This window comes from Sylvia atricapilla, chromosome 4, assembly GCF_009819655.1.
Source record: "Sylvia atricapilla isolate bSylAtr1 chromosome 4, bSylAtr1.pri, whole genome shotgun sequence".
Lineage (NCBI taxonomy): Eukaryota > Metazoa > Chordata > Aves > Passeriformes > Sylviidae > Sylvia > Sylvia atricapilla.
The window spans coordinates 9,084,942-9,110,815 of NC_089143.1; the positions used below are offsets into that span (position 1 = coordinate 9,084,942).

Here is a 25,874-nt window from a genome sequence, read left to right on the forward strand (position 1 = left end):
AAAGAACATGTTGTTCTAGCACAATGTCTTCTTTACCCTTAATCTGAGCACTGTAAGGTACAGCACTTTCTATTTGAGCAATATAAGGTATAGAACTTTTTAAAGTATTTAAGACCACAGTTTCAGTAATTTTAGGAGTAGGAACAGATCAGTTTCATCTGAGCACTTGTCCAACTCTTTTTTTCTATTTCCTGCTCTGCCAGAACTCTTACATCCACTAAGGCAGTGCTCTTTCCTTCCACATCTCCATTCCTCTCTTTAAAATGTGTAAGAACTTCCTTAATAAATACAGCATCTATACAGCAAATGTTGCAGTACAGGTGCATAATAATAAAAGGGTCTAACACAGACTGTACAAAATAATTTGCTACGTTATTTTATTTGTTTGGACAGTATACCACATTCATAGTTAGCAGCTCCAAAACTGCTGGAAGAAAAAGTGGCTCATAATTATAATTATTTAAATCCTTTAAACTTTAACAGATATTGCTCCACTTAAACACCCATCAAAGAAGGGAGCAAAACCTAAAACTGACAGCACAGAAATGACAATGTATGTATAAAATTAAATAAAAGGCAATAAAGGAGAGGATGGATGTATTGGTGAGTTATTTTGTGTGTAAGAAATCCTAACTGGCATTAGCTAGTCCAACAGACCCAATGGCTCCTGACACTTTATCTACAGATGAAAACACACAAGTGTTAAACTGAAGCATCACTTCTACAGAAAGCTTGTACAGAGCAAGGGGCTGGTCTACCCACAGAATTTATGCAACAGCACTTTACTTACAAAAGGTAAGATGACAAAAAGCAGTGAGCAGTATGGTTTGTACCAGTGGAAACAGTTATCACATTAGATAGGAAACCTTTCAGTAATATAAAACTGTTCTGCTTCATTTTGGGATAGGCAGGCACTTTATGGTCAGTTGCAAAATTTCTCTCCAATCACAGACTTCTGTCACAGCCTCGGCATCACAGCTAGCTGTTGACAGCATAGCAGCATGAACATACAGCTCTCTTCACCAAAAAAAAAAACCCTCAAGCAATCAGGATACAACCAACATTTTACATTTAATTTAATCATTAGAATACAAACAGTCACAAACTGTGGTGAGGAAGCAGGTTCAAGGATAGAACATTTTTGCCAGCATTGAGGAACCTTGATGTTAGGCAGCTGAAAGGCTACAGTAAAAATCAGAGCTGATGCAGAGCACAGGTCAGTTGCCCTATTTATTTGGCTTGAACGTTATTCTTACAACATTGTTCCATGTTTTTAGAGAAGTAAGTTTTACCAGGCCACAAGCTGCTCATTTGTCAAGCAAAGCCAAGAATATGCTACTGGCCAAACCAAATCGAATTCCTTTTATGAAATTTCCTCTTCTTGGTCCATTTTCAAGCCTTAATAGAAAGAGATAAATTCAGTATCCACATCTAAGTTCTAATTCATAGCACAGTCTTCCAACTCTTTGCTCACAGCATTGTCATTCACTGACTCCTTTTAATCCTTCTCCTGCATTCATTGAGTTGGATCTCTACTTAGCATCCTTCAGTTACAGCTGCATTACACTGGATCCAGTTTAGACTCATCTCTAATTTAGTAACATCATACAATTAAGGAACAGTAGAATGCACCCTTAACAGCAGTCAGACCACAAAAATTTGCTTAGAACGTGTTATTTTCCTGACAGTAATTACAGATTTATTTGCCTTCTACTCCCAGTGTGAGGGATCAACTTAGATGACCAAATTCCTTTTTAAATCACAGTGGTGCAAACAGCTGAAGAGAATCTGATGTCACCATTCAAAAAACACATCATGCAATATGACAGAGGGACTAGAATCGTGCTGAGGAACTGGAACAGTAATAAGTAGGACTGGATTTTTTTCTCTGATTAAATACCACTATCCCAATACCCAAATGCTTATTCTTGGGTTAGATTTTGAAGGAAAGGGTCATAAATTTTTGCGTTTTAGGAGGCAAAAATTCCCTATAAAATAATTTAGAAATGCACAAGACATTACATCCCAATTCAAAAGCAGCAGTGGGAATATAAGAACATGTACACATACGCACAGGACAGCATTCTGCTCAACTTCCAGGTTCAAGCATCAGTAAGTTGTGTTAAAGAGAGAAAATGAGCCTGAAGAGCCTAGCAGGTTACATTTAACACTCTTTTTATTGCAGTAGAAATTTTAGTTTTTATAAAATCCTCAAATTACAGGATATACACATAATCAATCTCATTGCAAGTCTTTAGCAGCTGTAGAGCATTAACTGCATGCAGTTGCTTCTGCAGTGTGCAAGTATTCTATAAATAGCTAATCACATTCAGAGAGCAAGACAAGTAGTCAAAGAATATCATATTCAATTACCAACTGGTTCATCAGTACCAAGAGGTTGAGCAAAAAAAAAGAAGTAAGTTTATAAGTACATGGCTCTGATCTAAAAACTAATGTAACTGGAAAGCTGGAATGATATCTATATCACAAACAAAATAACTCAATAGTTACAGGAAAATACTTTGCTTCAAGACTATTTTTGCAAGATTTTCTCATAACGTTTCTCTGACCGTGGAAGAATTGTTAAGTTCAGTGCTATAGAAGTTTACAAAAGGCCAATGAAAGCCCTTTACCTTTATGCAATTAGAATACAAACACTAACTACAGAAAACTTGGCAAATATTTTGCCTTGAATATCTGGAAAGAAATTGTGTTCAGACAGGTAGTATTATTTTACCATGACCTACCCTTCAGCTGCTGGGTGAATGCATAATCAGTGTAATTAATTTATGCACTTAATTTAATATTCACTTCTGTAGTCATGACACTGGCTTCAGATCAGTCATTACATGGATTTATGCCAAGAAATCCTACACCTATTTGTTTCAGAAGCTGCCTAAACAGGTGCAATTCTTTATGCAAATTTCCCATCACAATGACAGTCTCAGAAACAGGAATAACAATTTATATAGAGCTACGTACAGATTAATTTTCTAAAAAGCTTACATGCTTGAATTACTGCAGTCTCACACTTGTGTGGACACAAGAACAAATCTGCAATGACTCCGCAAAAGTTACTTCAATAACATTGATTAGTCCATTTGAGACATGGTTAAAAGTTTAAGCATTGCATCTTAGTCTGAAAATCCTACAGGTCAGCAGTTTGGCTTGGTAAAACAACTTGTCATGACAAGAAAACTGCACAGAGTTTTCTGTGCTCAGTCTTGGTATTTCTTTCAACAGCATAATGTAAGATTATATCACAAGGTAGAATCATGGAAGAGTTCTTTTTAAGTATTAAAAAAAATAGCCTCTCCTTCAGAAAGGAGTGTTATCTCTGTCAGCTTGATAGATTTAAATCCCTTGTCTTAACTTCCAAATGGGCTGTATTTCTACACTGAGTACAGTAAATTGGAAAAAACAGTTCTACAGATACATTTAGTAAGCAGAAGAATACTGTCCAAAGTGTACTGCATAGGTATGTGTATCAACTGCAATCCACTGGAGACATTCTAAAGTAGCTATAATTCCAACTAACATAAACCTAGTGAGCACAGATCTCTTTATAACAAGTTTCAATCAATCTCAAACAATCCTTGATTTAAAAAAAAAAAAAACCAAAACAAAACAACAAACTTGTATGATAGGACATGATTTAGGTAGGATGCAGCTAATTTTTTTCACCAATTAATAATACAACACAGTTAATTTAAGTTTCTATTATTTGTTTTTGATATGCTAAATTTCATATTATCTCCAAGAAAAGCATATATGTTTTTTTTTTTATACAGCCTGGAGTGAGATCAGTGTAAAACCAGGAATTTCCAATCATCAGCAGAAGTGCCAGCTGCTCAAAATGTTCACAAAACACCAGTGCCTGATTTTGGCTATGCAACAGTTGGTGCCAATCTGCTTATAAAGGAAATGCCACTGAGGCATAGTCTCCTAACAAAAACAGGGCACGCGGGCTTCGTTATCAAGTGTTCAACAACAATCCTGAGCTCGGTGAAGAGAGTCCTGAAAAATCAGATTTGAAGAGTTTTAAAATCCTACAGCATTTATTATAAGTATTATCTACATATATCTTTTTCATTCACTTCTTATATCAATATCACACTCACATACACATTTTAAGTTAAATTCTTTAGACCAACTCAGTGCTGCTTCCAAAAGCTTCAGAATTCTTGACTTTAAAACATTAACATTTTAACTAACTCTATATCCATCCTCAGCTGGAAGTTACTGAACTAGAGACAACAGAAAAAACTCTACCTTCAAGCAAAAAAATAAATAAGGAAAAAAAGATTATAAAGGCTACAGGAGCACTATAAAAAAGAGAAAAAAGAATAATGCTTTATCACAAATAGTGTAAGGAGCTGGGAGGCTATTGAGTTTGTGCTACTTCTTGGCATTATGCAAGAACCCTGCACTGCAGAAGCAATTATTAGAACACAGATATGAGAAATAAAACCCTCATCACCTATTTCCCTTAAAACTACAAAAATTCAAGCAGAACACTTTGGATAAACTAGTTCTACTGAACGTCAATTTTAGTACTGCACAGCTTGAATTATTTTTAGATACCAAAGTAGTAAAGCAACTTCATAGATGTTGTTGGTGTTCTTAAAAATATGTACTGGGATGGAACAATTGATTTCTTACAAAAATAGGGAATAGAAGACAATTAAGCTTATGATTCTCACACCTGTCTTTGCATATCATGGCAGCCAAAGCCACTTCATTGGCACTCTAGCAAGCCATTTTCAGATCAAGTAGACTGGAAAGTCTGTTCACAAAATCTTATGCTATGCAATGATTTCAAGAAAACTTCTTGAGGAAGCACTCACCTGAGAAAACACTCATAGGAATATCTGTGATTTCAAAGTCTAAAGCAATAATATTAGCTTGATCAACTTTCAAAATCAATAAGGTTCTATTTCAAATACAATTAGCCTTATTTATGAATTTAACTAAAGGTAATGAACGTGTTCAAGATCATCCAGAGGATTTTTTTCTCTCAATATTACACCAGTTTTTAAGCACCTATTCATATCTGGGCCTAGCCTCAGATGTACCTGGAATCTAAAAATAAGGATCTCTCTCTGATAAGAAAGGCTTTCTTCTCCCCAAGTGTAGTTTTAACCACACAAACAGGTTCTGAAAGCTCCCATTCAAGAATGGTGGTACATTTCTAATCACTTACATGAAATAAATCTAACCTTTAACCAGTCAGGGTTTTATTTAGCATCCAGGTGTATTTCACATTCTACAATTGCCATTTGCAGATGCAGTATTATGAGTTCTGCATTCATTTCAGAATGAAAAGTTTCTGACTACCTAAGCACTATGCAGTTAAACACTAATTTCCAAAATCCACTTAGTACTTACCGACAGTACGGATTTCGCCGAGAAGAGTAGCGTAACGTAAGAAACCTGTAGTAAATGAATGGCTGCAGCAGACTCCCCTGTCCACTGAAAGAGAACAGTTCAGTAGAGCTTACTAGGGACAAAAAAACACAAAACACCAAAACCAGGAATTTTCCTAAGAAAAGCAAGCAAACTACCTGCGCTCACAAAAAAAGCTAGATTTGGGTCACATTGATTCAAAAAAATCTAGATCTGACAAGAAAAAGTACATAACTATACCCTAACAAATGCAGAAACATTACAGAATAAAACTGCTCAATGAAGCAGTTAAATAAGTGCTGTTCCTGTGTTAATCTTATATTTATGCAGTGTTTTTATATACCTCATTTCTGGTGGTGTGCAAGAGTCACAGAAATGATGGTGGGCACATAGCAAGAAAACACTTGTTGGTCAAGCCCAGAAACTGGCTGACATTGTCCAGTTACAGTGATTCTGTTCAATCTAATTGAAGTACTCTGAATATCTGGACCATATCCTAGCATCTTTTGCAAAACTTCTCAGAACACACTGCAGACAATTACAGATGTGTAATGAGACTTTAAGGCCAAGCTAATACCCAGTTATTTCAGTCACAGTGAAATTAGGCTTTGGTATTTCACAAAACTGCTGTTTGACATGGCTGTGCTGTGATATCATGTAAACATAGCACGCCAACTATACACAGCAAAGCACAGAAATGCCCTAAGTTTTAGCGACTGAAGCCACTTTAAATAACACATTATTTAAAAATTCTCTTTGAATTTAAACATGATGGTAAGGAAGTTCCAGTAAGTAGAATTCCTTCAAGTACAGCATCTTTACCCAGAAGAAAAATATGAAGTGAAATTGAGCTACAAGAGGGAAGAAAGAGGAAATCTTGAAACCTGTACAATATTGATAAACAATTTAATATGCTACAACATTTAAAGAACAAAATCTCACAGTAGCTGCATTTAGCAGTTAAATTGTTTAAAGTTTGGCATATATGATCTCCATAAAGGTCATATATGACCTTTCACAAGCTTCAGTATTTACTAGATGACATAGCAAGTAGCAACATGTCACATACTACATTTTCCACAGAGAGGCAAAAGGAAAAAAAAAAAAAAGCTATACTAAGTTCAAAGCACTTGAAAGTCTAAGACACTGGATAGAGTGTTATCTGTCAGCTGGTAAGTGGTCTCAGATGGAATGCAATCCTTGAGGGCTGAAGCACTGAAATTCAGCTGATACAGCAAAAGATAAAGACAGATTACGTATCCTATTCAAGAAGGTAAAACCTTCCTTTTACTGCCTATGAGACCACTCAAGATAAACGTCCCCACTATGGTATAACTTGTATAGAACAAAGGGTGCATTCCCCCTCCAAATATTAAAAGGCAATGACCCAAACTTCTGTGACTGGCAGATCATTATGCCTACACAACTTCAGTAGGATTCCAACATGTTCAAGATCCCTAAAATGACTTCAACAGGCTGCATAGCAGGCAAAATCAAATGGAACAAAAAACCAAACTCAGCAGCAGCACAGGAGAGAACGCAGTCTACTCCTGCTTGCACGCTCTGCATAATGAAACTCTGCCATTGAAATTTCAGGCTTCCAAATGTCAAAAATAAAGAGTTCACTTTCAGTGAAGCTGAAGATGTTAATATTCTACTAAACTAACCAAAATTAAACTTACTGAACAATGTACTGATAGAAATGTAGGCGAATTCGCGTTTCAAGCCTGGAAAACTCCCACATGACTCATCACCCACACTATGAAAGGGAAGGCTTTTGGTGCTCAGTTACTTCATAGTGAATGCCTTTTGATGTCAGGATGCACCAACTTAAAAAGCCTAAGAATCACCTAAATTTTATTTGATGTTCAGGCCTTGGTCAGCCAGAGCCATAAAAATGGAGTACTATGACCCACAGAGAACTCATCTGCAAAACCCAGTCTGGCGTAGCAAATTTCTAATTATTTAAATATGTATCATAATTCTTACCTGAAGAGCATGAAAACTGTAGCTGGCATCAGGAAAATTTCGTTGCAAGCAATGAATTTTAGAATATTCTGTTGATTAGCATTCAGTTTCTCTAAGAGATTTCTCAGAAAGGGCAAACTATTTGAACTTCGTGCCTTTAAAGAAGAAAAAATTATTTACAGAAAACATTAAAATTACACTTATCTTCATTAGCACAGAGAAAACAAAATGCAAACCATGGCTATTTACCACCCATTTCAACATTTTAAGACTTCATCAGTTCTGAAATTAAAACTACTGCAGGCTTGGAACTCCATAATTTACAGAGTTCAATTAAAAGCATCAGATGTTGCAATACTCCCACCCACCAATTTTAGGTTCAACTGCACAGAAAGAGCCATGAGCCTTGTTCAGTCCACTAGGAGGAAGCACCCATGGTAGCAAGACAGCCCAGTCAGGAACACCAAAGCCTGGAGTTATGTTAAGATGCACAAGGCAGTGCACCAAGCAGCAAGTCCAATTGGCAAGTATTTTGCTTGCTAGTCTAACCCTACAGTTTGTTACTTTACTACTGAAATAGAACAGTAAAATTCACAGGCTATGAAAAAGACACGTCTTAAGTTTCAGCTCAACTGTTCCACACATTTTGTTTCCTTCAAAGAAAAGCATTTGAAGAAAAATAATTAGTGTCAACTTCAACATATCATCCCACAGAAGGGGAAAATGTAAAAAAAAAAAACAAACGACAAAACCCAACCAACTCAAAAAAATCTTCTCAAATTCTCTGTGCTGAGATTCCATACGACAGTTTCACTCCAATTCCTCTAGGGCAGCCAAACAAAACCAAACCAGAGCTGCAACAGAAACCTGTTTATAAACCCCACGAATACCAACTGTACTAATTGTAACATATACATATCATACTTACATCAAGAACCTTCTTTGTGTATGTGGCAGCATGAAGCAAAGAGAACAGCAGAACAGGAAAAATACTCACTGAAGCAAGACATAAGGAAAATTACAGGCTGTGCAAGTACTTTGTTTCTCCATGATGTTATACTACACCAGTCATAGCTTGATGGCTCCTTGCAAAAGTTTGGCTGGAACGACCTATACTGGATGAAGGTAAGTATAAGTCTAAGACCTATATTTATAGCTCTTCCTTTTGCTTCTTATACCTCTTTGCTATGCATTTTTATTAACCTCAAAATATGGCTGTCTGCAAGTATGCAGAAGTGTAACACACACCATTAGACACCAGTGCACTTCTTCTAAAATGCATTTTCTCAGCACAGAAGGCACATGGGAGCTTACTACCCAAAACCTCTTAAATACATGGAGTCATATTTTTTGTTAAAAGATGCTACAAAATTATTTTTTTTACCAAAGAACATGCAGCAGCCAGCTATTCCAATTCTACAGAGCAAGAGTGTAGATATTTCCCTGCCAGAAGGACTTTAAGAGTAGGACATTAAGCATACATAGTGTGGCATAAAGAAATGTTAGCTCTGACATGTCACCTTTGACAATCCACAGGAGCAAATTTGGAAGATTTTATCGGTTTAATAACTTATCTGAGAAAGCTACTACTGAATAATTATCTCTCTACACCATGAATGTCTGCTACAGTGAGAAGACATGTATAAACCCAGTACTGGCAATAAATGAAGATTACCAACTTCTCCAAATACCACTGGAGCCTGGCCATAAAATCCACCAAACTTAAGCCTCAAAAAAAGAAAATCTAAGTAGCCAGAGAATGCAGTGCACTAACTATAGAGCTGATTTAAATTATAGAGCTGAATATGGATCAATCAACATAAGACTCTCATATTTTACATAGAGTATGTTCTATAAACAGCAAGCATATCAAACTAGTTCAAGCCAGTTTCTCAAATCATGGCAAAGGTGATGAAAAGAATCATGTTTTTAATATACTTAAAAACATCAGCAGGATGACACAAGAAAAGGATACTTGTAACAGGGTAGGAATTCACAAAGATAAGGGAGTACAACAGGTAATGGCAGCTGTCCTCCAGCAAAGCCTGGGCCAGAAATGCCCTGCTAAGCTGGAAGTGTGGTAGCCTTTGGTGTAGTCGGAGGGCACTGGTAAGAGCATTTGCCAGCAAGGCACGCTGATAAAAGCTTGCTGCTTCATGCAACCTGCAAATCATCAGAGGAGATGTTACCATGTGAACCACGCTCAGCAGTCTTCTACCCTCGAGAATTGCATCACGACTGAACAATACCCAAAGTATTTATTTCTATTATTGTGCATAAACAGTGTTCCCAAAAAATAACCCAGAAACTGTTTAACACTGATATTACTGCAAGTGCCTAAGACAACTGAATATAATACTCCATTTACACATGAAAACATGCATTTACCACTACTTTCCATTTGTTCAATGTATTTTCCAAATACATCTACAAGCGTTTTAACCCAATCTAAAATCTGTAAGCTATTCTGACAAAAAGCACTGAAGTAAGCTGGGTAACAGCAATTTACCTTACATGGAAAAAAAAAACAAAAACAATTCTATGTAAAAGGAATCTAGTTAGTTCATAAAATTTTAATGCTATTTTACAATATTACAGTACATACCCTAGAAGAGGCAGGACAAATAAAGCTGAGCAGTAAACTGTGAACAAGCGGGAAATCCACATTGCTGTATCCAACTTGTTGGCCATCAGAAATTGCTACATTGGGGAAAAAAAAATACAAAAACACACCAGCCCCAACAGAAGTTGGTATCTTAATACTTGCATACAATGAACATTCTTCCCAACCCTATTAAACTGCAAGTCTTTCTCCAATCTCAAATACAAGCAAATTATAGCTTGAAGCAGAAAGGTTTTGTTGTTGTTGTTTTTCTGTGATACTTGGCTCATATGATATTACTAGCCAGATCAAAAATAGCTCATCTTCCTCAGAACCAAGAGGCTCATTTGTACATTACAATCAAATACAGTGGTAAGAACTTCTATAAAATAGTTTTTCTATCCAAACACACCTCACTAAACAGTCAGCTTCACAAATACTATCATGTAGGGTCTCTAGACCTGATTGACTTTTGCTTCAAGGTTTCTTTTATAACACACTGCACACATTGGGGCTAAATCGCCACAATTCTTAGTGAGGGGAGAAAATATAGGGTCAGGTAAAGTTAGCATGACTACATTACAAGGAAAGTGTCATGGTTTTTGCTTATATATTCCTGGGCTTGAAAAAGCAGAAAACATTTCACAGTTATCCTGCACCTCTCCTGTTGCTGAGCTCTCCCTAACTACAGCCCTCCTCAATCCTGATATAGCCAAAGTGCCAGGAAGGCTCCAATGAAACACAGGATGATTCTGGCTACAAGATCAAAACAACAGCTCCCTGCCACCTGAAAGAGTTCATATTTTTTTCCAAATTTGGAGCAGCTTTTTGAAGATTTCTCTTTTCCTCTATATTCCTATGGAATATATTTCTATATTTCTACGGAAATTATCAGAAACCTTCATAATCACCTTCATAATCTGATTTCGTATCTTACTTGCACAATATAACTAGAGAAATGGCAGGAAGCTGTGTCAAGGCTAGGTCAGATTATCAGGAAAAGGTTTTTCACCCAGAGGGAGGCTGGGCACTGGAACTTCCCCAGGGAAGCAGTCACAGCACCAAGCCTGACCTGAGAGTCCCAGAGTTCAAGCGTTTGGACAATGTTCTCGCGCACACGGTGTGACTTCTGCGGTGCCCTGTGCAGGGCCACGAGCGGGACTCGATGATTCTTGCGGGTCTCTTTCAGATCAGCATATTCTCCCACGCTACCACCCTGCATTACTTTCTATTCAGCCATTTTCAAGCGCGGCGGCAGGCCAACAGCAGGCTTTCAATCGGAAAGCGAAAGCCGCTCAGCCCCGGCCGCAGCCCGGCGGGCAGCGCCTCGGCGCCATCCCGGCAGAACCCCGGAGAGCACCGCGGAGACCCCAGGCCCGGGAGCTCCTTACCACGGCCCCGCCGCCGGCCCCGCCTGGCATGGGCCCGTTCTGCGTGGAGTCCGCCATGGCCGCACCTGCGGGGAGAGAAGCGCCTCAGTTTGCGGGGCACGGGCCGACAGCGCCCGCCGCCTCCCGAGCTGCCGCTCCCGGCCCGGCCGCGACCCACCGCGATCGCCACAGCGGGCACGGAACGCGCTCCGGCGGATCCGCGCTCCCGGATGCGTCTGGACGCCACTTCCCGCGGGCCGCGGGGCTGCCGGGCAATGTAGGCGGCGACTGGGATGCTCCCGCCGGCGCCGGGGCGTCCCCGCGGGATGGCGGCGGCCGCGGGGCGAGTCCTGTGGGCACGGCGCTGGGCCCTGCCCCGCCCGCCGCGGTAGCCCGGCTGCTCAGCACCGCCTGTAGGGTCTGTTCAGGGGCACTTGTGTGTGGCGACCGCAATAGCAACAACAATAATGCTCGCTTCGGCCGCAGTTTGGCGAGTGTTTGCTCACTGAGGGCCGGGCGGATTTCCAGGGCGGGTTTCCGCAGCAATGTGGCGATGCTCGGTGCTGTGCATCAGCGATAGGAGAGGGACCGCAGGGTCACAGGACCCGTGCAGGGCGCTCCGCAATTCCCGCTGTCGCGGTGGCTCGGTGGGGTCACACAGCGCCAGGTTGTGTCACACAGAAACGGTGCAAGGCTGTGTCCCAATGTTTTAGTGTCATTTGGTTCTCTATAATATAAAAAAAAAAAAGGGTGGAGGTAACCCAAAACCGCACCTCTTCAAAGCCACGTGGGCCTAAAGACTATAAGCGGTATTACGTTAAAAAGCAGGAGTTTTGAAACAAGTTTCTGCAATCTTTGCTCAATGATCATCAAACCATAAAGTTGGGCACCTTTACTCAGGTATACTTATATCGGAAAACCCTGAGAGGATCACGGCACAAAGCAGAAACAACAGTCTTCTGCTCACTCTCCGCCCACATGTAGCATATGTAATTTACAAGGTCTTGGAAAGGTTTAGTCCTCCATTAATCTTCCTCTTGCCTTTAGTATTGATTTTTTAATTATTATTTTTATTCGTAATAGCCGGACAGCTATGCGAACATGTTCCTGTTTTCAGCTGGAAGCCTGTAACTCGTCCGAAGTGGCATCAAAGCAAAAGAAAATGAAATGCGGGCCTCGTGTCCGACACCTTGGACTTCTGGCGGCTCCGGCTTCATGCAGTTGCGCTTGCGGCTTTCTCTCAAGGATGTGCAGCAGGTTCCCCCTCCTGGCAGCACAGGTTTCAGGACAGCAAGCCGTCTGCTCCTGCTTCTAATCGTTCCCAGAGGCTTTCAATTCAATTAGTCTTTAGCTGCAAGGAAGACATAGTCCTGTGACCAAGGATGTTGGACTCAACATCCGCAATCAGCCTCATTTCTGGCTTCTGGTGATTAAACTTAAAGATTGATTGGAAGACACTCAGAAAGAATGTGTAATGAAGCGTGTTGACAAGAAAGGAGCCAAAGAGTCAGCTGATAAGAATTCTAATACCATAACAATTATAAATAATCTAAGCAATCTTAGGCTAGTTAACACTTTTAAATTGAAAATGCAGAACCTGATTTTCCACTTCTCTCCCAACAGTTCATCTCTCATTTAGGTGACTGAGAAGTAGGCACAAGAACTACCTCCTACTCTGAGATAGTTTTTCTGCAGGTGGAGGAGACATCTATTAGACAGCAGTAGAGAATTAGGACTCTCAGTATGTCTGATGGACGTTCTCAGGTGTGTAATAAAAACACTGACAAACATTTATGCTAAATCAAAATAAAGACTTTAAATATAGCCCATAAATGCTAAACCAAAATAAAGACTTCACATATAGCCTGTAAATTTTAGCTGAACCATTACCAGATTATATATTTCAAAATGAAATATTGATATATCCAGATTTGTTTAGATGCAACTGGAGCATGAAAATCTCTGGATGTTTAACTGAAATGTCACAAGGGAAAAAAGCCTGGCTAGTGTTCAAAATTACTTTTTTTTTTTTTTTTTTTTTTTTTTTAGTTAACCTAGAATGACAACTCCATGTCTTCAGGAAGAGTGCTTTTTCATTTCTTAGCACTTGTAATTTAAAAGCATTCATTTCTGGATTCTGGTTTGGTCTCTTAGTCATAACAGCAAAAATTGTCTTTCACAATTTTGCCTTGATTTTGTTTAAATACAATGTTAAGCTATTATTTATTTCCAAAAGTTAATGGATTACAAAATATCACACTTTGGAAGATTTAATAAGAAATGTTCCTCTTCATCCTTCTTCTTCCCCAAACTAGTCCCCTTTTTCTTCATACCAGTCTTTGTTTTCCTGACTTTCCTCTTTTGTTCTGCGCCTGTTGTTGCTTCTTGTTCAATGTAGTCTCTTCTGTTGAGCATTTCAGACCATGCTACTGTTTAGTTTAACTTGAAAGAAGACATTAAATTGTATTTTTAGAAAACAAGTGTCAGCTACTGGCTTCTCCTTTTCCTAGTTCTCTTCTGCTATGGCATTACTGATTGAGCCAAGAAGAGAAGCAGAAATTGATCTGTGTGTTATTAATGATTTTGTTTCCAACAGTTGTAAGAGGATTTTTCCATCCCATCCAGCTATTTGCTTTCATTGGTGGTGGATAGTTCAGATATTTAGAATATTATCACTGTAATTGCTGAGGACATCTCTGCCTAATTAGCAGTACAGTCCCCACTGTGGCAGTCCAGCACAATCAGCATAGACACAGCTAAAATTGTAATTAACCCTTCCATGTTTTCTCCCAAAAAAATTAAAACACCTATCAGAGAATTACTGACAGTAATGATACCTGGAATCAGTTTGCTGTTAATTTAAAATGTTATGAATGCAAAGGGGTATATTTTGACTATTTATGCCCAGATGTATACACTTACTTCCACTAATCCATTTGATATCTCCTTGTAAAAAAAAATAAAGTACCTTAGTATGTCTGCAAGTAAGCCAGACATTTTAGAATTGTATGGAAGACTATATGAATGCAATGCTTTACATTTGTTTAGCAAGACTGAGACTGAAAGACTGAGACTCTTCAGAGGCAGTGCAAGTTTACTAATGCTCAAATCACCATTAATTAGACGAAGTTCAATCAAGACTTTGGGTCAAAAAGGTTAGTAATTTACTTGTAGGCATACAAGCAGTAGCATATGGCTAGAAATGGAATATATATCTCCAGAGCCAGCATTGCCAGTTTTCTTCTTAGTCACTATGTGTTTTCAGATAAAATCATATGCAAAACTCCACAGGCAAATTGAAGTCAGTTTGAATATCCAAAGAAGGCTCTGATGGTGTTTGAAATTAATTACTGAGAACTTCATTACAGACACTATGGAAATACTTTATCAACAATAATTCTTTGTCAATGCATTTTGACAGCCATAATAAATACTTTATAGAACCGGTATTTTGCATTAAAGTTTGTTTTAGATTTGAATTTTTAATTGTCTTTTTAATTAGCATCACCACCCCAAGCATGTAATCTTTTGGTTTCCAGTGGCGTCAGTTCTCAATCATTTTAACTGACAGTGGTGTAGCATTGTTTAGGTGGTGTTCATCACCTTGCAGCAAGGGGCACTTGAGGTTCAGATAATGATTTATCTCTTTTGCACTTCTTGATTTGAATGAAGGAACTGTTGCAAAACATCTATCTGCAGTTTTTATTTATTTCAAATGAAAAAGAAAACATTCCTCCAAGATCGATAGGACTGCAGTTCCTCATAGCCAAACTAGCTCCATTATTTGTATCAGTAGTGTATGATGCAAAGATAAAATAAGTTTTTATGCAAAGTTCTAATGAACAGTTTGGTTCTTGTTTGTGATTATCTCAAGCTGGCTGTCCAAAATTCAAGAAACAATAAAGGACATTGGTTAAATGCCTGCTACATTTTTCAGAAAACAAAACAGAAGTCTTCTGTCTCTCCCAGATTGTGTTGTGCGTTTTGCTGGATGATCTGTAGTGATATCAAATATGTTCCCCTTTCTCTTCCTTCGCAGCTGGAGTTTCCATTTACTCACCCTTCCTGGAGGCATTACCCTTTTAATTACCGAGTTTATGCCAAAGCAGTGTAAAAGAGAAACCACAAAGTTTTAGAATTTGTGTGAAACAGACGCGAAAAATTTTTCCAGTTGCTCCCTGTGTCAGCGTTTTCTTAACTCTTGGCATTTTATTATATCCCTATGTTATTAAAATAAATGACACAGAAGATGCAAGTGTAAGCTTAAGATTGTACAAAGAAATATGGTAACTTTATATATGTCTTTTGTAGGATTCAAGGTATGCACAAGGATTGTCATGTGATTGAATCAGGCAGCAGCCTTGCCAGTATATTTGATTTACAATGTCCTACCCATTAAGGACATGAAAAATATTGAAAATTTAAGAATGGAACGAAAGATGGGCCAGATTCTTTTAAAAATTAATTAAAGGCAGACTAGGAAGATTTTAGAAACCTGCAGCAAGAGACCATATCAACAAATGGAGGAACATAGTGAATTATAGATGTAAACTTTCAACTACCTGTAGTGCTTGATTATAAATACAACAGCAGGAGAGATTGATAAGCATCATCCAGCCACCTCAGAGAAGTATCTGAAAGTGTATTGATCAGTGCTGAACTCAGTACTGGGTTGCTGGTAAATGGCTTTCTTATCTTGTACTGATCACAGGCTACAATGAGGGAATCAAAAGAGAACAAAGGACAAAACTCCAAACCTGTGAGCTTTCCCGAGTAGTTCTGTTATGATGCAAAGAATGTTAGCTCTGTCTATGCAGAGAAATGTGAAAGGAAATATTCATTGTTTAAAATCCTGTCTGTTATATGATCTAAGCAAAACCCCGTAAAGATTGATGACAGTGACACTTAACAGGGTTCTGCAGTAATAACTAAGAACTAGTAACATTATAATCTGGTCCTGTTCTCTTCAGCAGAGATATTATTACTACATTCTGCCACTCATTCAGTGCAAGCAGAAGTTTGCAGATAAATAATTAGAGTTGCGAGCTGTGTAAACTGAATAAAAATGAACCACTGAGAAATTTTTTTGCTTTAATCTGAAGGTGACACAAGCCAAAGACTTATTTTGACATAAGTGTACCAGCCAGTGTGTTGGGAATCCCATCCTATTCACATACAAAACTTCTCTGACACAACCACAACAAATGCAGGGGCCACACATCTTTTGTTCTGTACACCCACAAAGCTGCTTCTGGTTTCATTTACAAGCATCTTTAGACCTTTGATCATGTCTGTCTGCATCATCTGCACTCTTTCCATCATTATAGATGTCTTGGGCAGTAAAGGTATACACAGGTATATGTAGAAGACCTGGTTAAAATTAGAGGCTTTCGATTTTGGACAGTTTTTTCTACAATCCAGTATGTTTTCCTAAACAAGACAGGTTTGAGTGATCTCCTTTATTATATTGCATAAATTGTTCTTGATCTTTTAATACATACTGCATGTGCTGAATTTTCAGAAGCACTTTGCAGTACAGGTAAACTCAGAAATCAGAAACTTTCTGCAATGGATCTTTGTGAGAGCCATTCAGAAATTCAGTCACAGAAAACTGTATGGGTGATTTGGTATGATGATAGGAATATATAGAAGTATTTTTAGCATTTGATATTGGATATTAAATTTTAAGCAAGTCAACTGACATGTTCCACAGATATTTTATTTCTTATTTTGGAGGTGGGAATATTTTTATTCATTGGTATTTATTCATTCACAGCATATCCAATTCCAGACATAGCAGGCAAGTGTTCCAGTTTATAAAATTATTCCCTCTATTTTTTATTTTATTATATATAATTTAGTTAGATTAATTTAAGTTTATAATCATTGCCAAAAAAAGGTATATGCATATTTTATCCAACTGGTTTTTGTAGCCACTGATAATCAATAACAGCTTAAAACTTAGAAAAGATAAAGAATACATGGAAAGACAATCAGATTAATTAGATTTGTCCTTCCAAACACTCATAGGTAAAGTCCATCCATTTAAATCTGATTTAATCATGTGCTGAAATGACATGAAATTCAATGAAATCAAGCTGTCCATAGCCCAGAAAATGTTCTTACTGAGATACAAAAATCCTCAAGGATACCAATTAGTAGATGGTCTACTTGATAAGTCAAGGATAAGTTTCTTGCTCAGTTACAAAGCTTCTGATTTATATATTGACCAGAGTGACTGGTAACAGAAGGATATTCTTTGAGGCTCAAACTTTTTATTGAATTCCATGCTGTGACTTTTGCAGAAATGACCTGTCTAACACTTCTTTAGCTATCTTTGCTTGTTTATATACAGCCAGTTGTAATTACTTCATTAGGAAGGTAAAACACCGGGAAGTTCAGGTTCAAGGGAGATATTTGACATTTACACAAGGGAAATTGTAAGTCGTCTAGAGAAGGTCACAAGTAAAATGAAGAGTTAAACACAGAGCAAGATTATTGACATGTATGACAGCTTCTGAAATTTAAATAGTCAGTGTATTATCAGTCAGTGACTTAGGAAGGGAAACACAAAGGATTCAGGGTATGGCTGTGGAAAACTGAGTACACTCACTCTTGGCTTCTTCACTGATGTTTAATGGGACTTTTGGTGAGTTATATTGTTTATTCTTCCTGATAGGAATTTCAATCTGTTTCACAGTTCTGAGAAGTAAGCAAATTCTTCTAATCAAAAGATAAAACAGAGATTTAAAAAAAAAAAAGTCTTTAAGTTTGCTTTACATTACAGTTGGTCCAAGAGCACTACAAATAGTTTGCACATGGCACTTTTGTTTTAACCTTCATGGATGACATCAAGAAGAGGGTCTTTATTAAAAACCTTGCAATATTAAAAACTCCGGCAAGGTCATCACATGATTCCTTCAGAGTCTTTTGTCTGCAGCAAGAAACAATGTGCAGTTGTAGCATGTAAAATAATTCTGACAGAAGCTGGAAAAAAAGTTCTCGAAGTTCACCCAATGCAACAAAATCCAATGAATGCATGGATAATATCCCAGGAAAGATGCTTAAAGGAAAAGAAACCAGTTCTCAGACAGTTCTTAGTAAAATTCCTCCATCAGCCTGTTGGGGAGGCAGAAGCTATGAGAAAATATCCTCAGCACGTAAATTCATGATGAGTGAGGTCGGAAAGAGGGGAAGATTTTTGGCCACTACAAGTTATTCATTAAAGGATTTTCATTGTAAGGATCAGTCTGGAGAAGGTTGAATTGTAAGAAGGAAGCTGTAGCAGGCTTAGTGACAGGAATGTGCTTGACAAATGAGAGATGAACAATAAGAAATGAGAGAATAATTTACATGCAGCAGGATCTGAATCCTTGAAGATTTTCAAGATTCAGCTGTAGTCCTACTTCAAGAGAGGAGGTTGAACCACCTAGTCCCTGGGATCACTTCCAGTCAATATTTGTTTGGTTTTGTGCAAAAGGAGAATCTTAAGCAGCTAAAATGAAGAAACTGGAGCAACTTGTGATGGGTGTGACACCCACCATTGTCAGGATTGCAAATATCTCATGGAGTAGCAGACATCTTGTTAAGAGGTACTGAAGGATAAAGAGTCTTAAAGATTCATAGGAATTGAAGTGATGAGTAATAGAGAAGGTTAGTAACTGAACAAATGTTTTAAAGAATTCCATCATTATGAGAAGTGTTGATTTCTAAGATACAGGCACAAGGATACAGGTTATTTGTATCCACACAATGCAAGTGTTCTGGAGTGCTACAGCTCACAAACTTCCTCATCAATAATGCAGCAAAAAGCTGAACTGCTACACCAATTTTGGGTTTGGAAATAAAAGAAATTCTATTATAACTATTTGTTGAAAATAGCAGTGGACTAAACAATTGCAAGTTGAAGTGGTCAAAAATAAATTGAACAAAGAAAAGGTATTTCTCTAAGCTTTTTATATTTTACAAGGATATCCATCCATAAATTAAGTAAATTACTAGTGAAGTCATCCATTCAGACAAATTCAAGTAAAAGTAAAATAAGAAAAGAAAAAATTAAATAGGCTACAGCAGAATGTTAGTAAACCCTTTCCCAGTCTCTTAAAATGGCCAGGAGGGAAAAAAAATCTCACTATTAGGGAGTGTAGGCTGGTGATAAAAGTTAAAAAATAAGGAACTGAAACAGATTATAAAGATTTGTATTCTTCAGAGGTGTAGCAGATTTTGTGAGAGAACAGTAGAAAAGAATTGCTCTGTATTAGGTAATAGCTGAACAGGCATGCAATTAGTTAGGTTGAAGTTGATAAAAAAGTATAAATTGCTAATCATGTATTTAGAGTAGAAACTAGAAGAATCTGTAAGATCTTTCCGGTGAAAACAGTGAAATTAAAACATCTAAATTCTCTTAAGTTTAGTAAATTTATACAGCTTGAAAACCCAGATGATTTCTGAGATACTAAGAAGAAAATCTCTGAATCATCCATGGAAGGTTTAAGTTAATTGTATCCATTCATTGGGAGGTGTAAAACAACATCAGATGTGATTATTTTTATTGTTTTGTTTAAAAGGACACTATGAACAAACCCAAAAAATTAAGAGGAATTCAGTGATTAGTGCCACCTTTGAGAACTGCTGCTGCTACTGCTGCCACACTAAAACTCTAAATAATTAATAATTTTTCATAGCAAAAGTGTTTCTCCATCATGTATATTTATACTTTTTTGATTTCATTTTTATAATCTCAGAAATGTTGCAAATCTACAATTTCTGAGAGAAAACAATTTTGCAAGATGCCTGTAAAAAAGCATTTCTGAGGTTCTGTGACTGAAGTGAGATGCCATAGTGGATTTCATTGTTAAAAAATTAAAATGTCCCTAAAAATTTGCCCCCTGCTTTCAAGCTGGAGACAAAATTGTCTTAGAAGTGTTTAAAAAACAAGTCACGAGGCATGAGAACAATCTGTCAATGCTGTCTCCAAGCACAAGGTAAAACCTTGACTTTAATCTGAATTTCCAAACATCAGTCTCTCAAAAGACACTGAGTTTTCAGTCTCCTTTTGGCTTCCTTTTGGATCTCTTTTGGGCACCAAGAAGTCAGAACCTCATTCATCAGCTATAATCCCGAGATCAGCTTCTCCTCATTATCACATGGATGCTTTGGACCTGAGGTACTGGTGAGCTAACAGCCTGAAATATGGACAGAGAGCAGGTCACAGAGCTTGTCCTCTTGAAATTCACAACAAAGATGTGACACTTTTGGCCAGGACACCAAACATTCCTTCAATTAACATGATGGAGTTGCCCAGGACTCAGATAAGGATGCTTAGAGCTCAGAAGGATGTTTAAGATGTTCAAAACTCTAGAGTTCAAAACTGGTAACCATAAAAGGTCTGACTGCTCACAGAACCTGCTTCCTTCAGAATGTTTTCTAATGTGGCTGTTTTTTTAAGACCTCAGCTCAAAGGAAACAACTAAAGATGTTTTTCCGGGAAAAAAATTAATATTGATAACATTTGCTAGTCTAATGACCTTAACCATGCCATAGTGGCAGTGTATGCTTCTTACTTTTAAATATGACTGATGTTTTACGCAGTTTTATAGCAGAGGTGCCTCAGGCATAAACCATAAATTTAATTGCTTTCACCAGTGAGCATCAGCTCATGCAGCAAAATAAAACTTGTGTCAATCAAATATTTATTTGTCTTGGCTTTACATATGCTTATCAGAGGATTTACCATGTGGTAATAGAACTAGAAAATAATAATTCAGAAGTAAAACATGGATGAGTAAAAAAAAAATATTTGGAGATCTAACTGTGACTTTTGATTAATGTTTAAATTACGAGTGAATCATCAGGTTAGTATATTTCTATTCCTGAAGTAGTTTTGCCTTTAATTAGAATATAATTTAAAATAGCCATGTAATACATGAAAAAAAAATCAGCATAAGAAAATTAATAGATTTTTGTCCTCTTTATTTGGTCAAATACGTGGCTATCATGAGGACACCAAAGTCCTTTGTATCTTCATGTCAGGGTGATATCCTGTGTACTAATCCATGGCCTAGAGAAGAGATGAAATACTGCAAAGCTAATAAAAATAATAATGGAGGGCCAAACAGCAGGTAAAAGGAAAGGCATGGTTAGTGGTCAAATATATTATTTTATGCCAAAAGAAAAATGGGTTTTCACATCTCTTCTGTAGATGCCACATCTTGCTCAACAAGGGGTAGCAGGGCCAGAAGACAGATCTGTTTTCATTATGTCCCTGTCAGTGCTGGAAAAGCTCACAATTGATTCTGTGATAACAATATCATACCAGATGCAATTCAAGTCTTCCTCTCGCTAAACTCCAGTGAATGAAACTCAGTAACAGCAAGTTGGTGGTAAGCTTGGTTTTGAACTACATTTTGTCAATCTGGAGTTAGTAAGAACTCCTACAAAGTAAATGGGTGATGAACATGGGTAAATTGACTGCTTCTGCAATTTTCTCGGGGTTCAGTTTAATGGAGATTTAAAGCATTATGATCTGACAGATTGTATTCTACATGTACTGAAAAATTAAACTCCTACCATGCCTTTCAAGTAAGGTCATTTATGATAAATCCAGATGTCTAATTATCCAGAAACTGGATTGTGTCTACTCATTATTTTTGAAAACTAAATAGTATTTTTGAAAACATTTGTACTTTTCCAGTAAGGACTAAGAGTTGAATTTACCTTGGTTGATATGACCCCACCTACTTCAGTCAGGGTTTCGGACTGCCAAAGCCCAGGAACAAAAAAGAAAACAACAAGATTTCTTTTAATCTGAGCAAGTGCAGCATTCAGTGAAGTCTCAATAGCCTCATTTGAGGCCTTTGGAGGTAGTGATTACAAAAGTAGTGGAACATAGAACAATGATGACTGCAAATAGTATGTTCATCATTTATTGTGTAATTATCTCATAAAATTTCACTGGACATACACTAAGATTCTTCTTGTTTAAAGCATAAAACAATCTAACACTGCTAAAAAGGTCACTAGAAATGAATAGTGAATAATATTTATTACAAGAAGGATAGTTAGGAGACATATTTTATATATTGAAGGACTTTTTCAGTGGTGCTGGCATCCCAGTATTACTGGCATCTGCAGATGTAGAGTTGCATGATATCTTGTAGGAATGGTATTTCTCAAAGAACAGCAAAGTTTACTAGGAACCAGAAATAGTGTGGGGGGAATTTTTTCTTAAAGTCCTAAGAGAACTTTCATGCTATTTATCTATTCTTTTGGAAATGGAATACTCATGCCATCTAATCACGACTTCCTCAGATTCTGCAAGACCAATAAAAGGGGCACATTGATATCCAGTGAATAGAAATACAGTATTGCATTCTGGATTTTATCTGTTCTATGCATTCTTTATATTCAACCCATAATATTCAAAGATTGTTTTCATGAACAAACTACTAGCTTGCTCAGTCACGAGTCATCTGATCTTGCTCTGCTCTGGGGATCAGTGTGAATAGTTTTTCTTTCCTATTTGAATACTGAGTATCAAGCCAACTAGTTTGAGAAATACTTTAAATTGTGTCTACCATATGTATTAGTTATACATGAATAGAGACAGTGTTTCGATTTCTATCAGTTGCTGAAAGCTTTTTCAGTAATGCTATTAGCTCAGATCAATTTGAGTAAAGGCATTAACACCTGGTATCAAAGCAGAGCTTTATTTTATGAAGAATAAAATTCCTAAGGCTAATACCAAACAGTTTACTTGAGTTTAATCTTTGATTAGACTATCTACTGGTTTTAAAACCAGGAGTGAAAATCAACTTAGTGGTTTCCTACTTGTTCCTTGTAAATATTTGTCCAGGTAACAAAGTCTCCACACAATTCAGTGTGTTTATCAATCTAAAAGTAAAAGCAACTGGAAAAGACAAATATTTTTCCAGACAAACTAGAGTTCGGGTTATAGTTCAAACTACCACAAGGATCCATGCATGGGAAGGTTCAATCATAAGTCATTAGGTGAGAAATTACAGAAACTCTGTCCCTTAGTCTAATAACTGCTATGAGGCTGCTGAAGGATATCCTTACAAAATGTGGTGGAAGTCTTAATTCAAAGACCTATCTGCAAAGATGCTTTTCCTATCTATTTCAGGAAGTTTGGACTCCTGCCCTCTCCCTGCAGTCCATTCCCTGGAATCCCTAGATGAGGTGATGCTGAAGATACTGTGTGCACCTTGGACCAGCATAGAAAGTATGAATGCAAATTTTTAAAGATTCATGTGATAAATCCACAGCATCATTTCTCATTGCACCAGAAATCCAGGGTAGTCAGAATAATGCAAAGAGCATTTAAACTGTTTAATATAAAAAGATTCAGAAAGTGAATTTGAGCAGTTGTGATAGACTAACCACACTTCCTCCTTTGGTCCTTGTTCTACTTTAGATTGCTTCCATTAATTTTCTTCAAGGACAATCTGCAAAGCAGACAAAAGCCAATGTGGACAAATGTTGTTTGGTCATTTGGAGTCAGTCATATTGCCTAGCCCTTTTAAATTTAGCAGCACTGATTACCTATCCTGTGAGAGTTGTAATTGAGATACTGGTACACAGGCACCTTCTGACTTATCCTGAGCAAACATGGCTCTTGCCCATTACTAACACTAAGAAGCTGTAGAGATAACAGAAATGCTGTATTCTGATCCTTTTTTTTTCCCATGTCCATACCGTTCACAAGGCTCATAGTGGCTTTATTGATGGAATGTTTTAACTGAGAAAATCAATGCTATCAATTCCATGCAGTTCCTGTATGTTTCGAAAGAAATTTCCCAGCAAGGAAATTCTTGTTCAAGATCAAAATTGCTCTTGATAAGTTAATAATTGCTATACTAATTAAAGACATCTCTGTTGCAAGATTTTTTTTTTTACAAAAGCTATAACCAAATAAAAACTTATTCATATTCTAAACTCTGATTCTGTCAGAATGGAATTAGTTCCTCCTGAATATTTAACTGCATAGCAGGAAATTACTTGGTCCCATACTTTTACCTAATAGCCTTTCAAGATCTCCTCAAAATTAAAAAATCAGATAAGAAGAAATTACTTCATTTTTCAGCTATTTATAAAAGATACTATGAGAAAATAGCTGTTAATATAAGTAAATAAAATAGGCCTGGGTCTTTTTTCTGGCCTTATGGACAAAATATACAAACCCTGTCTGTATACCCTGCCAGGACTACTTATTAGGAGCAGTCCCAGGTACATATTTTCCCCCCAAATAATGTCCCTTGGAATGGGCCAAAAACCTGCCAATGAGCACTATAAAAATTGAATAGGTCTGGGCAAATATACAGGGCCACCTAGATAAAAAAATTGCTCAAAATGTTACTCCAAACTAAATAAAATCACAAGCAATTGTAGTGTTTTGTCTTTAATTCTTGCAATCAGTCTGGCTCTCGCCACACACAAAGACCAGCCATATCCTGCCATCAAGCTGTCCACAAGCTCTTTTTGCCAGAGAAAAACAGGCTTATGATCAGATATATTTTCCTGAGATGCTGCACAATACGCAGCCACATAATTGCATTATACCTCTGGTCTTGACTGTAAGCAATGAACCTGGCAAGGCAGGGTTCTGGGCTAACTGTCCTAATGAGCCATTTCAGTTGTTTGTTTTCAATAAAAAAACCTTCTGCATTGTACAGCAAGATTTAGAGTCCAAAGAAAATGATATTAAGCTTGATACATTTGTAGTCTGTCCCAGCATTAGCAGACAATGTAATATGGCAACTTTGGAAAGAAATGTAGGATATTTGAGTTGTGTAGTCCAAATACTTGCATAGTTCCAGCCAATGTCTATAACATATTGCTGAAAGTGGCTGAGATGAATGTTGTGGACAGGGGAGATAGGAGAGGCACATATTTTAATTAAAAATATGCATGGTTCACTTTTTCCATTTATTTTTGGTATATTTGTAATTATTGAATACAAGAGAGTTTGTTTGTTTTAAGAGGTTTAAGTGAATATTAGCCTGGAAATAAGGGATAATGGAAATAAGGGATAATACAGTCTATTGAATGTCGTCTGTGTGCAGAAAGCTGCTACAGAAGACCAATGACTAGATTATCAGCTTTGACTGCTTCTGGTGGAGCCGCTGAAAAGAGCCTGAGGTGAAATTAGGGGAATGTGGTGGAGGTGCTGACCCAGCACGTTCTGTGCTCCACTGCCAGACCCTTCTTCCTGGGAAATTAGGGTGAGGAGATGCCTAGTTTGAAAGTGTCAGTAGTGGTTACCCAGAAGGTACACATAAACCGAGAGGAAGTCCTGAAATGCTGGTAAACAGATTTATATACCAGCGGAGAAAATGCAGTTATCCGTATGCTTTAGATACTTCAGCAGATTTTGTGGAGCGCAACATATGTTCTGGGTCACAGAGGGGAAGCTGCTAAAGTGTTTCTCTCCCTCTTCCTCTGAAACATGGTGCTTATGGATCAGGGAAGGGTCTTGAGGATTGCTCTCCTGCCTAAGGGTATATCTTGTC

General features: G+C 37.5%; 1 protein-coding gene across 1 annotated transcript; it reads right to left on the reverse strand.

Moving 5' to 3' along the window:
* Positions 1-1,052: 1,052 nt before the first annotated feature.
* TMEM33 (transmembrane protein 33) lies at positions 1,053-11,577 on the reverse strand. The gene is made up of 8 exons (XM_066317062.1): positions 11,525-11,577; positions 11,368-11,432; positions 9,980-10,074; positions 9,350-9,537; positions 8,303-8,370; positions 7,396-7,529; positions 5,389-5,472; positions 1,053-4,017 (listed from the first exon to the last, which is right to left on the reverse strand). The coding sequence occupies exons 2-8, from the start codon at positions 11,422-11,424 to the stop codon at positions 3,888-3,890; spliced, it is 756 nt and encodes a 251-aa protein (XP_066173159.1). The 5' UTR covers positions 11,425-11,432; positions 11,525-11,577; the 3' UTR covers positions 1,053-3,887.
* Between the last annotated feature and the right edge of the window lie 14,297 nt (positions 11,578-25,874).